The 14,023-nt window shown below is 40.8% G+C and overlaps 1 protein-coding gene across 1 annotated transcript in view; it reads right to left on the bottom strand.

Annotated features, from left to right (window-relative positions):
* Window positions 1–14,023, bottom strand: part of AMBRA1 (autophagy and beclin 1 regulator 1) — a 127,510-nt gene that overhangs the window by 18,774 nt on the left and 94,713 nt on the right. Inside the window, 1 exon segment of the mRNA XM_056492634.1 lies at window positions 9,292–9,431. Coding sequence (XP_056348609.1) covers window positions 9,292–9,431 — 140 coding nt within the window.

Here is a 14,023-nt window from a genome sequence, read left to right as displayed (position 1 = left end):
TAAAGATAGATAACTTGCTTAAGTCCTCTAAAAACCTAAAGGCTTGTTAATTGCTTAAAGTGATTACAGGCAGACCTTACTCCAAGTAAGCTTTCAACCCTCAGAATATCTTAGGCTGTTTATGATCTACCAGCTCTTCCAGTGGCTTAGACAATTTAGGAAGTTAGGAGTCTTTGGGGGAGGGCAAATTGCTTATTCCTTCTAAGGCCTTAAAACATCTTAAACTTCTACAACTGTTCAGAGCCAAAGTCACTCTTTAGTCATATTTGAATTTTCATTACTCTTTTAGCAGAAACTAACATTGATGAAGCAGACTTGTTTTGTAGATATTACACCAGCAAACTAAACCAGGAAAATGCATCTAGAACACGAGAAAGCAACATCAAAATAAATTTTTTAAATTAGCAAGCATAGCAAATGCTTATTTTTAATGGAACATTGGAATGTGCACACACGAAGCTGCCAGGCTCCAGAACCAAGACCTTGGTTTGGTCAAATCTCAGTGAGATCCACAGGACAAACAAAGTTTAATATTTTTAATCTTTAGCAGTTTTGAAATTATCCAACTGAAAAATATTCTGTTTAGCATACAGGGGAAACTGTCTCAAAAAAAAAAAAAAAAAAGGAAAAAAAGAAAAAAAATCATCAAGAACCTCAAATTGCAAATTATTACTCCAATTACTGACAGTTTGTAGACATGAAGTTAAGACCATTTGCAGAAGGATTTAAAATAAGGAAAGAAAATGACAAAAAAAGCCCAAAAAAACAAACTGGTTGTTTTATTTGCTAGCTGTATTCATTAGCAGAGTCTTGCTGGAAAAAAAAAAGGCATAAGGGACACCAAATAAAACTCGACAAATAATATGGAATAAAGACTGGAAAATTAAAGAAAATCTTATTGGAAAGCCAAGGAAGTAAACAAGTGAACAAGGAAGGTCTAGTATAGATCCGTGGAGAAAAGGTTATAAGACAGTCGGAGAACTTGTGCTGCAAGAGAGGGAAAAGACATTCTAAAAATAAATATGAGGAAAATGGTATTAGAATGAAAAAAGGTCTATTCGTTTGTGAGGCTAACGACAAAAATCAATGATGTTTCAAAGTGGACAAGATATTGAACTCTCCTCTCTGAACTCTCCACTTATAAAATAACCAAGAGTACTCGTGCAATTAGGGAGCAAGAAATTTGCCAGACATAGCAGCTAGCTGCATTCATTTAGAATTTTTTTTTAAGTTAACTTTTTTGAGTCATTTGCACCTGTTTTTTAATGTTACCAAAAAAAAAGAGGAAATGACAAAAGGGCAAAAAAGTCAACTTAGTACCATTCTTCAAAAAGAAAACCATACTTAAAACTGACTATTATTGTCTTTTTAAGTGTAACTTTTATTCTTAAAGAGAGAAATATAACAAATAGAAAAAAGAAAGTATATTGAAACAATGAGTGAGCCACACGCAGTAGGCAGTTTAGTAAAATAATTGCTCGCATGAAATTTAACTGCTTTTGAAGACAGAATTAGAAAAAAGTACAGAAAGAAAAGGTGGCAGGTGTGATCTGAATAGATGTAAGTGAAGCATTTGGTAACTGTTTTTACAGCACATGGCTGCTCTCTTACAAAGAGTGCTACTGAGAACTAGTTAGGACCTGCATAAGCCAGTGATGCAGTACAAACTGGTGAATACCAGGCTAAGATTTCTTAACACAGAGCTCTGTACCAAGTTCACTTTCTCATGGTGGAAAATAAATGTCACTAAGTAGTCAGTGCTACAGTATATCTTGAAGAATTGGGTGAAGGAAATGAACTTGCTAATAACTGAAGACTTAAAGCAGCTTTCAAAATTTATCTTTAGGAATCATAGACATATTAAGTGGAATTATGTAAGGGCAACATTCACTTAATGCCATCAGTCTTCCTGGATATCCCATTCACATACAAAAAGGGAAAAAGAATAAAAATTGTATCAGAATGGAAATACTGTTTCAAGCCTCCACATTAGCACTCTTGTTCTGCAACTGCAATGATCAAGCCTCTTGGCACTGAGGTTAGCTAGGCTTCCTTGAAGAATTTGGAAATAATTAATTTAGTTTTTTTTTTTAAATGCATGAATAACAAAATCCAAATGTAGCTTGCAGGATGCATCTATAGTGCAAAATTGGCCATCTTTCCTCCTTTTCTGTCCTTTCATCAATGAAAAGCATCTTTTATCCTCATTTGGACAATTCAATGTATCTTGTGGTTAGCAGGCATCAGAAGCCCAGGACATGCATTCATTTCCTTGTTAAAGACCCACTGCAGATGCTGCCTTTCAAAAGGCCATTTGCAGGGAGGACTCAGACATAAATAGTATCTACAGCTAGCCCAGTTAAGAGTTGTGAGAACATTCCCTACGCAGGGCTGCTAACATCCCTTGGTTACACATGAAGGAAGACAGCTCCTCCTTCTGTCTCCTTGTTTACTCCATTCTCCAGAAGGTATTCTTAAGAGGCACAGGATGTAGCTTATGCTGCTGAGAGCATCATGGCTGGAGGCTGCAGAGCCTGAGTAATGGAGCCAGCCAGCGGCAAGACGTGCTGTGCCAGGCAGCTGCATAGATTACCATCTCTTTACCACTGCTGATAACTAGATGTAGACACATTGTCCCCATCAGTAGATGGGAGGATATGCCATTCTCAGAGAAAAAAAAAAGATTGGCACACACAGATAAATGGAATGATCGCTTTCCTTGCAAAGCATAGAAATTTATCATAAAGAGAATTTTCCCGGAATAATTTCATGTTAGAGGCAGATCTCACTCCAAAGAATTAAAATATGCACACTGAATAGCACTAAATCAGTTTGAGACTCTCCACACCTACTTCCCAATGAAAGAAATCTAAGGAATGCTGCCTCTGAACCAGATGCATCTTCAGGGGTATATGAATTCCATTACCAGGGGCTCTGCTGAAGAAATCCCTCCTCTCTTGTGGATGCCTGCATTTAAAAGCTAGCCTTAGACAAGGTGCTTCAAGAGCTTGAAGTTTTCTCAGAACAGTGAGGTTTCTGGAATGGTACTTGCAAAAGCATGTGAGCACTGAGCCCTTCCAGAACCTGCTCCTGAGCAAAGGAGAGAGGACACTCAAGATGAAACAACAAATAATTGATATTTGGATCTCTGCCTTTCTCCCATGGCAGCTCTCCACAAGCAAAGACAGCAAAGGGCAGCACACAGTCTGCTCCTCACCACTTTTGGTCTCACCTGTTTATGTTTCACAAGACAGTTTATGTTTGAGATGCCTCATCAGGGATGTTTCTGAAGGGGAAAGGTCTTGTTGGGATGTAACAGGATAGGAAAGGTTGTGAGCATTAAGAATCAAATTCCTTTTTAATTCAGTAGAGGTGTTTCTACCATGTAAGACACACACGAGGATTTCATTCCATGACGCAAACCCAAAGATTCAGAAACTGAATCAAACCTTGAAGTACGCAGAGTCAAGAAAGATGCACAAAACTTTACTGAAGATATCAGTTACAAAGGATGTCAGGTAGAATGTAGCAAGGTGAAAACATTCTTGGGGAGGCTAAAAAAGCACTAGCAGACATGCAGAAAAGTTAGTGTGCAGCAGGACAGAGGATGAGGGGAATTCACACTGCTCTGTATCACTTCCCGTGATAAACCTCCAGTCCACAGTTGAGTAGCACATAGCTCACTTCACTTCCTAAATGGAGCACACTACCTCATGTGGTATGCCTAAAGGCATTTCTGTTTATTCTGACATGGCTCTTACACTGAATATCACTGTTATCAATTTAGTGTCTTGATTTAACTTAGTGGTCCCCACCCTTGAAAACATGTCAGCCTCAGAACCTTTCAATACCACACTTTTGGACTGAACACAAATTCATCTTAATCCAAAAAGCACAGATTACCACGTGTTAATATAAAGCCATGTGCAAGAAGACAGCAGATTCATGATTCATGATCTAACGTGTATGCAAGTCTACCACCTTGCAACCGTGACAACAGTGTTGTAGTCAACAACTACAAGACCCTAGGGAAAGAAAAAGGCTGTTACAACCTCATAAAGACTGCAACCTGTTTCCAAGCCACATTTGAGCCAACACCCTCTTATCAGCAGGATTTGCCTGTGAACCACAGACCTGAGTCCTCTTGCTTCAGCTCCAAGATTAGACTTGTGAAAAGTAAATAGTTTCTCCTGTTGGTCACTTGTAGAGGAAGTTATTTCTAAAAGCTGGGTTACTGTTGCACCGGAATCCAATCCCCTGGGTTCTTTCACATGGGCCATTCCTCAAAGACTTAGATTCAGAGGTTAAAGTACACAAAGTTTTTAACAGGTCATACAGATCTGCTCTCACCTCCCTAGAGCATAACAGCTCTGAGAGCCAACTTGTCAACACCTGTTAAGATGGGAACCTTCGGTTTAAAATATCAAAACCTGCCTCATGGCTCAGCAGTTCAGTCTCACCCTCAACCTCAGTCACAAGTATTCAAGTCATACACTTGTTTCTGCAAGCCAAGCTGCATTTCCAAACAATTGGGTCCTTTGCATCCACCCAATCAACGTACAGGCTATTGCAGAAATCACCTGGTTGCCACCTTCCTCTAATTTGCAGTAACAACCAAGTCATAGTCAATTTGTACCTTCTTGCTCTCTAATAAAAACACATATATATATTTATGTATCTAGTTCCAAATTGCTAGCCCCATTATCCCAGTATTGAAGCAGCCAGGTGGCAATACGCTCACTTGGATGACATCTGAAATATTTTCATATATATAGGTGTTGGAATAGTCAGGCATGGATTCACCAAAGGGAAATCACACTTAGCCAACCTGATTGCCTTCTACAATGGGAATACTGGTTAGATAGATGAGGGAAGAGCAGTGGATGTTGTCTACCTTGACTTCAGCAAGCCTTGTAACACTGTCTCCCATGATATGCTCATAGGCAGATGGCACCTGCAGGATGGATGTGAGAATGGAGTAGTGGATTGAGGTGGCTGAATGACAGGTCTCAGAGGGTCATGATTAGTAGCACGGAGTCCAGTTGGAAGTAACCAGTGGTATCCTCTAAGAGTTAATATTGGGCCCAGGACTGTTTGATTTATTCATCAAGGACTTGGAGGAAGGGGCAGATACCTCCTCAGCAAGCTTAATAATGACACAAAGCTGGGATGGTTGATATCCCCGAGTGTTATGCTGCCATTCAGGAGGACCTCGACAGGAACAAGAGATGGACAGAGAAGAACTGGCTGAAATTCAAAAAAGGCATGTGCAAATCCTGAACCTGGGAACCTGCACCAGCACAGGCTGAGGGCTGATGTGCTGGAATGCAGCTCTGTGGAGAAGCAAATGGGGGTCCTGGTGGACAAACCGTTAATGAGTCAGCAGCGCCCTTTCGGCCAAGAAGGCCAATGGAATCCTCTCTCCTAGGAAGAGCTTTAACAGCTCTTTGACAGGTCAAGAGAGGTGACCCTGCCCCTCTACCCAGCCGTGGTGAGGCCAAATCCGAAGAATTGTGTCCAGGTCTGGACTTCGTAGGACAAGAGGGACATGGAGGTCCTGGAGCAGGTCCAGTGGAAGGCCACCCTGATGACTAGGGGACTGAAGAGAGGGTATCAAGAGGATGGAGCCAGGCTCTTCTTGGCAGTGCTGATCAACAGGCCAAGAAGCAAATGGGCAGAAATCAGAACACAAAGTTCCACCAAAACATTTAAATAGTTCTTGTTCCTCGGATATTTATGGAAGGCTATATAATCCCCTCCTTATCTTTCCTTTCTAGCCCTGATAAAGACATACTGCAGATTTTCCTAGCTAAAATGTTCCCCTGATCCCACTATTAAACACTCTAAGCTACTGTGCCAGTTAAAAGGCAAATTTTAAACTATTCCAGCTTATATATCTAGCTTCTTCTACACCCATATTAATATTTTGCCATCTCTGCTGTTAAGCATCTTGTATCTCATCCTAGAACTATTTTTTTTCTTACAGCCTCATGTATTGATGGCTTAATCACCCACAATCAACCAAAACCTCAGGTCTTTCTCCTCCTCCATCATTTTATCTACTGAACTCTGTGTAATTAGTCACTAAGTGCACTTTGTACTGTTAAGTTCTCATTTCTATAGCTCCAGTCACTTTCACAGCAATCCAATTCCTTTGCAATACTTTAATTTTTTCTGCAATGACAAAGCTAATGTCACATCCTCAGCAAATTTATTCAATGCACCCTTACCAGCCATTAGTGTAAATAGTACTAATCAACCAGTTCCAGAACTGTTTTTGTAAAGAAGTCAAATGACCTCTTTTTTGACAGAGTCCAGATGTCAATAATGTTGTATTCTTTCTTTTAACCAGGACTTCACCCACTCTTTACCTGATATTGTAAATTCTTTAGAAATTAACCAGATTTCTTGTAGTTCCAACACAGGAACTGCTTTACTAAACCACAGGTATGTTACTTAGACTTAGAGCAAATCCCCAGCTGACACTTTTATTAGAAATAAAAACATAAAACTCTCAAGGAGAAGTACAGAACCTACTGTACTCCACTTTAGTGGAGCAGTCAAATCACAATGCATTTGATCCCACTTTCCACAGATTTTATTTTACTTACCTTCAAAATATACCCTATAAATTTGTGTACTGAGATTACAATTATAGACTGCCAACATAATACAACCTTGCCATTTCCATTCTTAACTAGTGTTTCTTTTGAACACTGGGAGGAATATTTGCTTAGCATCCCATCACGAGTCCATGGAGCTTCAAGTTATGCCATTTTGTTTTCTTTTTTTTTGGTCAGCTTGTACTTCCAGTCTACTCATTTAAATCCTCTATTTGAGGAACAGCTGCTATTTCAATCTGTTTATATGATTCCTGTAGTACTTGGTTTCAAATGCCTCCATTGCATGTGGGAATTAAGACCCAGGGAATTACAACAATCTCTGTTGTTTGCTACTGACCACAGTTTTCTCTGCCAAATTAGAACAGTGGAGGGATTTCAGCAGTACAGTGTTTTGCTGCTGTTTGCTAGACTATCCTCAATACAATAGTACTCTATCAATTGCTGAATCCTGCATTTAGTATTTGTCTTCCACTGTATTACTGTGTATGGAAACCACATAAATATTTTTCTCCCTCACTTCTAAAGTTAAATCAATATACATACCAATCTCAAACCAAGTTTATTAAGCCAAGAACTACTGAGAGGGCATCCACATGTCAGGATTTTTCCTTTCTCTAAGGATCTGTCACGTAGATCTGGAACAGACACCACTTCTACCCTGATAGAGCCTCACTCACCTTTGTTTTCTGATATTAGTGCCCCAATGCAAATTATACAGCTCAGTGAGTATCTATACTTTCATGGTGAGGTTTACAAGTCACTCTTGACTGTTGTTGGTCTATAAAATGGTGTAGTTGAGAACAGAACACATCAGGTGACCCGCTCCAGAAAGAACCCACCAGTCCTTGTGGGGACTTTACAATTATCACCAGAAGCATCAATCACTCCAATCCACCAGCAGGAAACCTGTTGAAGCATTTCTGTCAACCTACCCAATAAATCTCCGACCTACACAGCCACCTTGTTTCATGTTCACATACAAAACATCCTATTTTTGTTTGGATTGTGCATAATTAACATGGTGAGCTAAGGTTTTACACGGATGTTGCAGAAGGGCTGAATGTGCTTCCATAACATACCATGAAAGTGTTCATGTTGACTCTTTAATTAGTGAGGTGCCAAGAAGAGGCATGTCACTCAGCTTTGGGGTACTACAAGCACTGGAATGTGGAAATGTGGAGTGGAAATATAATGTGGGGTGTGTGAAGCTGGGACAGCCAAATCAAGCTTGACTCTGCAGTATTCAATCAAAGAATCCACCCTCAGGGAGACTTCACTTCCCTGGGTTCTCATCCAAGCTCATCTCATATCCCATAATCAGTAGACTAAATCTTAACTACTTTTCTGTGCTAAAAATAACTCAGAATATTCTCCAGTTCAAGAAGAGCCATTATTCTCAAATAATTCCTCTGCTTAGAAAATACAGCAACTGTTCTTAAAGAAAGCCACTTATCCTGAGAGTGATTATAGCTTATTCCTAACTGTAGCTTGTAGAACTTCATGTATAAATAAGGCCTTGATGAAAGATTTTGTTCAAGAGAACAAGAAGGCTGTTTGAAAAGCACTGCCATTCTGCACGACCAAAACTGGTCCAATCTGAATTCCAACCACAGACTTCACCAGAAGTCGGTGCTGAATTAGTCACTGCTACAATTGTATATATTTACTTTGATTTAAGCTAGTGGTTCTGACAATATGACTCTCCTCAAGCACCACATGCCTGATGTCATGGCACAACAGATGGAGTCCACATGCATCTGGTACGATCACCAGTAGTGCTGTAAGTTTCTGGCTGCCAGCTTGAACAAGGAACATGTGAAGCACAACCCAAAAGAATACCAAGGTAGTTTAGTACCAGGAAATAACTGAAGCAAAGAAACCCCTGAAGTGCTCCTGTAGCATAAAAGAAACATGGTTTCAAAAGAATACTTGGACAACACAATGAAGAGAAGGGTTCAACAAAGTATGATGCAGACACTCCTCAAGAACACTGAAAGCAATATATGTCACTGTCATCATCTGTGTCAGACAATAACTAAATTAGCTTGTATTGAATTGTAAGCTTAAAAAGGGCCAATTACACCCTTCACAGCTCTATACAAATTAAAGAGAACTGAAATGTACGTGTCACACCACTGGGCTTTAAGTGAGGATACCAAAATAATTCACTGGCTTGCTTATAATCATGACAAAAATCTTTGCAGTTCACAGAATCTTTTGCTTGAATACTGTAAAAAGTATTTGATAATTCTAGGTCAGCAACTTTCAATCTGGTTGGTGGTCTTCAGGAGGTCCTTAAAGGCTGAGGAAAGCGAGCATATTACTAAATCAAATATCATGTCAATGAAAACCTTCAGAAGTCTATAAATCCAGAGAGGCTGAAAGACACTACACTAGTCATATAAGAAATAAAGAATCCAGAAATCTTAGTACAACATGGGAAATAACATGAGCTAACGAGATGCATTTCAAACACTCTGCAAAGTTTACCATCAGCAAAATAAACACTAATTCTAAGAGACTCTGTTAAACACTGTTGCAGTCCAAAAGAAGTATTAGGAATTGGGATTTTTGGATCCCGCAAGCACAAGAAAAGCCATGTTATCCCCACCACCCCGAGAACAGAGTGGCTAAAGCAGTTACATCTCCATGTGAAGCAAGCACTTACTCTGGTCGGCAGATCACCAGGTCCCCTTTGTTGGTGCCATACGCCAATCCCAGGCCCGGCTCAGGCAGCCAGCGAGCAGAGTTTATGCTGACATGTCTTCTCTGGTCGGCAGGCATCGGGTACAGAACGTTGAAAACTCTCTGGAACAATAACAGCAGATTACTTGACAGGACAATGCAAGGCAGGAGAGCCAAGGAGGCTCAAACAAATTTCCCTGCAGCAGCACAGATGACCATAGAGACATGTCACTTTACAGGACATTGCAAGAAATCACTAAATCAGCAGTGAGAGTAAGCAGCTGCTAGAAATGCACATACATATTCCCTTAAATCTTTAATAGCTGACTGGCACACAGCTGTGAAGCATCCAGCAACCAGAACAGGGTACACTGACAACAATCCATTTAGCCCAAAAATATGACACCTGGCAATCATAAAAACAAAGGCATGGGAAATAGAAAAAGCAGTAATGAGTCAGTCTGGCTACCTAGAATAGACAGGGACAAGATGTTTCAGTGTACTGGGCCATTAAAGTATTAGGACTTCGGAATGGTAGGACTGAAGACTGCATTTATAAGACCAAATCATTAAGAGAATTTCTGCAGAAATTTAGCTGCTAAAATGTCATCACTGCAACTAACATAGATTGGGAATCTGGATTTTCAATGGGATAAATCCAGGGTGAAAAATAGGTTTCCATTAGATTTTCTAGCGGGCGAGCATCCAGCCATCATAAAACCTTTCCTCCAGACTCCACAGAAAAGAGGATGGTGGTGAACCAGTAAGCAGAGACAGGAATGATGGTATGCTAAAACAACAGGATAAATGTTCATGCGAATGCACATCAACCACTACTGCACTGCTGAAGTGACTTGAAGTAAATAATTAGAAGCCATTAAGACGGGACTTATTGACTAAATGGGGCCATTTACTCCATAGCTCTGTTGCCCACTGCATATCTTGTCTGTTTGACAATTTAACTTGAGAAGCATGAGTCAGGGATTACTTAACTAAGCGCCATCTAATAGCTAATACCCAGAACCTTCACCCTGACCATCCTATATGCAGACAAAGTCAGAGCAAAACAATATAGTTACATTATTTCCCATCACCAGTAACAAATTTAACTGCTCCTCTGAGAAGGCCACATTAGACAAGAAAAAAAGAACTCTCTGTATGACAGAAGCTGGCTGCTCTTTGCCTACTAACTGCTGAGTGATAGCAATTAGTGCATTCAGAGAAGCCCAGCATTCGGGCAAAAGGAACAGGTCTTTAGGGGTTTAAAAAACAAGCCAGATCTTACCCATCTCTGTCATGTTGATCCCATTCCCCTGCCCTGCCTTGCTTGCTGGGGCAGCAGGGAGGGAAGAGCAAGGGAGAAACAGAAGTGGGGGGGAAATCAGATGTATGATGGTTAACATCTGTTACCATGGAGATTAGGGTGCACTCTCAGATGGGAAGATTGGATTTGGAAGAGAAGGAAGAAGAGGAAAGGGAGGGATCTGCCAGAACCAGGAGCATAAACTCATAAAATAAGCATTCCAAATCTCTCAAGACTGCAAGGGTCTTCCATCATATCCTTCTTTGGCAAGTCAGAAACAAACAGCTTCTCTTCTACTGAGAATGGCTTTGTCACATCCCAGGAAGTCACCTGGCAGGTCAGCTTGCACAGCTGTTGTCCCACACACTCCATAACCAACCACACCAAGGCAGGAGACTTGCTGGTCACAGCTGAGCTTTACTGCTTTTCCTGCTTTGCAGTAAACAGCACCCCATGGAAAATGCTCCTCCAAGGACATGAGTCTGGTTTTGAAAACCTGCAAGTGCTGGCTGAGGGCTGAATCTCAAAGACAAGACAGCTTTAAAATTCTGCATCAGAATAGTTGCTTCATCATTCCACTCCATTCAATTCTAAACAGCTTGTCACGCTGAAGAGCTCCCCTCCCCTGCTGCTTCCCACTCCCACGCTAATGGGACAACTCCATGCAGTGTTAAGGGTGATGACATCCGTGCGTGTGGTAATTAGTACATAAAAAGAGAAAGCAGCTGTACTGGCATAATCACCACTCGCAGCAGTAACCAGGACCCAGCTAATCAATCTGATGCAGTCATACAGACTGTCTGCTGCAATCGCATCCATTAGCAAGACCCCCTACTCTATACACAGAGTGGAAAAAAAAGTTCAAGTTCCTTCAACATCAGCAGGTCCTTCTCTTCAAAGAAGGTCAGAACTCTACCAGGAAGCATTATTTGCCATAGATCACAGCTAATTCCTTTTGGATTTATTTTCCTTTTTTTTTTTTTTCCTTCTTGTTTCAATTGCTAAATCTTATAAAAAGTTACTGAGATATTTCAACTCAAGTAGCCAACCTGAAAACATACCACAGACTGACCATATCTCCTTGCTGTGGGTTGTTCAGACATTGTAATTCTGAACTTCTAGGAAAAATACTCAGGTTACTACAGGAATCCTATATAAACAAAATCCCCCAGCTTCTAGGTCAAGTGATTGCTGCCAACCCTCAAACTTAAGCTTAAAATTAACAATACAAACACAAAAAGTTGATAATTCTTTCCATTAGGGCCGGTCCACAGATTAATTGCAGGCCATGTGTAAAAGTCATGTTGATGGCCAAGGGTTCAAGAATCAGTTTAGAATCACCATTTTAAAAGTGCAGTGATTGATCTTTAAGGTGCCCCACCATACTCTATCAGTTTCCACAGAGCTTATTTTTAATAGTGTAGCACTTTCAGTTAGAAGATATCATACCACACCACATGTTATCAACCCATATTCATCACACAAAGCTTCCATGCTCTTCACCATAACCAATGTCAAACTTGTTCTTAGCACCACTATACTACCAATTCAATAATACATAGCCACACCATTAGATGTGGCAATCCAGCATTTTACAAAGTTGGCAGCTGCCTTTATGTCCAGATGCTCTTCTGAAATAGTTTTGAACGGTATGTTTCTCTAACTACAAACTGTGAAGTCTGAGGAGTGTGAGCTTCAGAACACACCAATAAAGATTAAGCCCTAACAGGTAACAAAGCATCGCAAGCATTGTTATTCTTGCAACAACAATGACGTATAAATATCATTTCAGTACACATTACAGGTTCTACTCCTTCCCTTTCGGGCCCCATGATCCAGCCTGAATTAACCAGAACAGTTGCTTGACCTGTACTTATGTTTGTAGAAAAACATCTCTCCACACTTTGCCAGGGATTCCAGCAGTCTCCTGTCATTTCAAGGAATCCATGTCTCCTTGAGTTCAGGGGATGTCAGGAAGGTAAAAAGTCTTCCTCTAGAAAAACCAAAACTGTCTAGGTAGCTAAAGTTCCACACAAAGGGCAACTTGTACCAAGGGAAAGCAATACTCACTAAAGAAACAAGTTGGTTTCTTCCATTCTACATCCCTGTAATCATGAAGTGTTGGGAAATATTTGGTTGAGCAATTTTTGTCTGCACTTTTCTATTTCTAAAAACTATACTAGAAGCAACTACTTATCTCTTTGGTGTGCATTTTCCAACCTCACTCAGCAGCAGTGGGCATCATGCACTGGACTCTCTAAAGCTGCTTTCATTGCTTCATAGCCATAGGAGAAGATGGTTCAAAAAAAGCAGGGCTATAAGGCAAGGAGATAAGGAAAAAAATAGGCCCTCAAATTATTCAACAAACAAGCTGCATTTGGAGTGCAAAGGCCACTTCAAGGCCACTGCTGCTGCTTTCCCTCCAACTTGTCACTGCTGTCACATCAGTACAGTCACACCTGTCACAGCCACAAACTTAGGTATTTACTTATGGCAGAACGCCAGGAGAGGCTGCATGACAATCAACAGCCTCAAGGAATCTTTCTCAATGATCTCTTCCTCAATGTCAAGCTGACAGGCCCAGGGCACAATATATAAGCACAGAGCTAGACAGTTAATTTATACCTGCCCTAGAGGGGTAAGAAAACTTTTTGCTAATAATCTCTGCTACATCCTCATTATACAGCTAGTCCTTCTGTCTTCCCCTCCCACTCTGTATTAGGGAAGCTGCTGCTTTTTAATAACACCCTTCAAATTTCACCTTTCCCCCATTTCTGGCATGTGGCAACACTAAAAAGCTGGACAGCACAATTGCCAGGCAATTGTCAAGCATCGAAGTCTGTGCTCCTGTTGCCAAGCTGCCAAGCAGGGCTGAACCAAGCGGCGCAGTGCCTGGCCAAAGCAGAGGCACCGCATCATCTGCACAGCCACCTCTGTGCTCCAGTTCTTCCCACCTCCAAGGAGAGCAATGAAAAGCAGGGGAGTGCTGAGCACTACTTGTTTGGCAGAGTGAGACCTTTCTTCTCTCTGGCACTGAAGAAAGAACAAACATGTTTTGAAGCTGGAGAAGAGAAAGTTTTGGCACAAGCAGGTAGGAAAACTCAGCAGAAACTCTTGCTTTTTATCTTTTTAAATTCAATAGAGACACTTCTGCTCTTGACTAGATCCATCTGCTTTTGAGATGGCAATAAATTTCAAGCCATTACCTCTGCTCAGCCTAAGCAGTAAGCTGGCTATTAGATCAGCCTTGATAAAGACTGCTTGGGAAGGGGGTGCAGCTGTTGTCTCCTTTATGTGGGGAGATCCTGCCATTCCTGAAGCAGATAAGGTGGGTTTGTAAAACACCAGCCTAAAACATAATTATTAATTTTCAACTGAATTAACACTGCCACCAAAGGCTGACAGACAATGA

The sequence above is a fragment of the Oenanthe melanoleuca genome, chromosome 5 (genome assembly GCF_029582105.1).
Source record: "Oenanthe melanoleuca isolate GR-GAL-2019-014 chromosome 5, OMel1.0, whole genome shotgun sequence".
In the NCBI taxonomy this organism is placed as follows: Eukaryota; Metazoa; Chordata; class Aves; order Passeriformes; family Muscicapidae; genus Oenanthe; species Oenanthe melanoleuca.
Note: the sequence above shows the minus strand (reverse complement) of the source record. Positions and strands in the feature narration are given on the sequence as shown.